The 3076-nt window shown below is 49.9% G+C and overlaps 1 protein-coding gene across 1 annotated transcript; it reads right to left on the reverse strand.

Annotated features, from left to right (window-relative positions):
- Nucleotides 1-2551: 2551 nt before the first annotated feature.
- On the reverse strand, nt 2552-2931 carry ACA1_168700 (uncharacterized protein; the record flags this gene model as incomplete). The annotated part of the gene is made up of 2 exons (XM_004334423.1): nt 2552-2773; nt 2857-2931. 2 exons carry the CDS (start codon nt 2929-2931, stop codon nt 2552-2554), a joined length of 297 nt encoding a protein of 98 aa, XP_004334471.1.
- Between the last annotated feature and the right edge of the window lie 145 nt (nt 2932-3076).

The raw sequence follows: 3076 nt of genomic DNA on the forward strand, positions 1-3076 counted from the left end.
TAATCCTCACATTATGCCAACCACACCAAACTAATTTGACTTTGACTGCTGGCCCTGTATCATATCTCTCATTATGATGGAATTTTGATCTGCCATATCTCAAGATGCATCCAATTTGTGATGTTATTGTTAAATAAACCATTTTTGTGTTATCAAAACCATTTTTATGAGCTTAAACTCACAAACAAAATCACTTTTCAAAATGACTGGACCTCTCATTTCAAATGACTGCAAGTTTACATTGGTGAATGATGAAACATATTTGTGGCAGTGGGACAGTCCATGCAGCATGCTGGTGGTGAATTCCAGAAAGGAGACCCAGTCCTAATGTGTTTGTCAGATTTAACCTGTGAGCTCCCATTGCCAGGAGCTCCCATTGGACTGGATGGGTGATGATGGTAAGGGGTGTGGGAAGGTACCCATGTATGCCAGAATGTTGCTTACCATCTGCTGTGCTTGACATGTTGAACATCAGGGTCCCAGGATGATGAGTTGGCCTATGAGATCCAGCAAGATGTCAATTGGGACAGACAGCATCATAGATTATGTGGATATTGGTGAGAAGGAGAGGGACAGGCTGAAGAAGAGGTTGAGAAGGACAAAGTGGTCAGCAATCAATCCCAGCAGCCATGATTTGATGAGGATGACAATGATAAGGAGAAAGACATGAGCAACATTGAAGAAGAGAAGCCTGCAGGGTGGCGCTCAGCCTGCCTCAGCATGTCAATATCACAGATTCAGTTCCAAATCTTCAAAACTGCCCTATAAATCAAGAATGTCCCATTGTCATTTGTGACCTCTCATTTCAAATAAGTGCAAGTTATAGGTACATTGGTCCAAGTGAGCCTTCTTTGCAGGAGGTGGTGTGTGAGGCAGCTCCTGGCTGGATGGGACTGACCACACTCCCTGCAGCTCATGCATCACCTAACAAAGGCACAACCAATTAATTGGTGAGCAAGATTTCAATACCACTTCAAATGCCAGGAGTCAGGGCACCAAAGCCCCATAGAAGGGTGGTACACTGCTGGGCATGGGAGGTTGTGTAGCTGCCACACCATCAGCAAAAAGCTATCAACCAAAGCAGTGGCACCCATCTGATGCCCAGTGGCTGAGTGAAGAGGAATATTAGTGATCAAAGCAATACACAGGACAACATGAACAGGCCTAAAAACAATGGTACCTCTCCATTGTGCTTATACATGCCTGCCACCCACTAGCTGATGCCTTGCCTTCCTCCACTGCCACCTCCTCTTTCACCTCCTCCTTGCCACTGCTTTTCAGTTCTAGTAGCGCCCTGTACTTCTCCTGCACCCTATCACACATCTCCTTGCAGACAATGTACACCCACACCAGCTCTACTTCCTCACAAATGGGTGCATGTTGTGGGTACCTTGATCACTAATGCCAAAGACTTTGCCCAAACAGGCAGTTGACAGCAGCAGGGTCATCAGGACAGGCAATTGTCAGGAGACATGTCTCCTTGGCAGCAGGGCCATTTGCTGTGTGGACTGCCCCACCATACATGATTCTTGTGTACTGTGGAGAAGAGTTGACCCATGTCTTCATGAGTGTGACTAACACTTAGGAAGCTGAAGTAGATCTCCTTAAAGACATTAAGAGCTGTGAGCAGACTCACCTCACTTTGTTTCTCACCCAGTCCACTAAGGTGAGTGGTCTGCGCCCTACCAGCTGCTGAGTTCCCTCCCTACCTGCCCCTTACATTTATCTTACCACCACCTCTTACATCTTACCACCCTACAGCTACCTTGTCCAGGGCTTGGACCTTCCTGATCTTGCCCCATTACCCCCCTCTCTTCTTCCACCACTGCTTACCTCTGCAAGGCAAATCCAACCTACTACCAGAGGAAGAGGAGGTGGAAGAGATGAAGCCTTGTGTGTGGTGCTTTTGTTTAGCCTTTGCCCCTTACTCTTTAAAGAGAGCACCATTTTGCAGAGGTGCTTGTCAGCAACATTTTGACATTGGGACGCCAAAACACATGTGCATGGACACCTGACTATTTGTTTTATTCATTTATTATCTTCACGTCTGCAGACAGCTCTGCCATCTGCTGCAGCTCGCGTAGCAATGATGCCTGATGCTCAGCCAGCAGGTTGGCAACCTGGGCAATCAGGCGCTTGTGGCTGTTCTTGACCACTTGGGCAATGAGTCGTTCTCTGTTGTCCGACACCTCCCCACTGTCGAAGTTGTCAGCTGTGCTTCCTGTGCCAGCGCCAGAGTCCAGCACAGCATCCTTTGGACGTAGCCTTGAGCCTACTGGTGATGGAAGGGGAGTGCCAAAGGTGCTAAACGCCTGGCTCGTACGCTCCCTGATCTCGTCGATCTCCCTGACAAGTGGAGGGTGAGTGTGGGCCTTGTGGACATGGTGCGGTGGTGTGTACTTTCTGACTTTCCTGATCTGCTTGCACTGTTTTTGGAGAAGCACCCAGTAGGTTTTTCGTCCCGGGGCAGAGCGCAAGCTCTTTTCCGGGCAGGGGGCGTGTCGTTCGTGTTTGTGCTTGCGTCGCCGGTACGATCGCCACACCAGCTGGATCAGCCGTGCCGCTTCCTCCCTAGGAAGATCCCGCCAAAATGCACGTGAGCAGCTGAGAGAGGGGGGCTCTTCTTCAGCTGGAGTACGTACTTTTCTTTATTCTCAAGGCGCAGCCTCGTGATCCAGTCCACGACCAGAGAATCCGCGTGCGAGGGATGCATGCGCGTGTGCACATAGTCGATCAGCAGCGCGAAGAAAAAGAGGCCCGATATGGCAGCTACCTACGATAGGCACGGCACTCACAAGGCAGATTAGATTCGCAAGGTTGGTCGTTTCAAAGGAAGCAGTGCGGTGGCAGTGCTACGAAAGCGAAAAACTTGGCTCCCCACGTGGTAGGATCGTAGTCGACGTAGACATCGTCTGGCCACCCGATGAGCATGGAGCTTACCGCCACCTACGACCCTCAACGTGCGCCCCCCCCCCCAAAATCACCCGTTAGACTGGATTCCGAGAGCACAGCCCCCATACAACGTACATAAACGGAAATGCCATACGTGAACTTTTCCTCAGCTTCCCTGCGGGCG

This window comes from Acanthamoeba castellanii, assembly GCF_000313135.1.
Source record: "Acanthamoeba castellanii str. Neff unplaced genomic scaffold scf7180000084738, whole genome shotgun sequence".
In the NCBI taxonomy this organism is placed as follows: domain Eukaryota; phylum Discosea; order Longamoebia; family Acanthamoebidae; genus Acanthamoeba; species Acanthamoeba castellanii.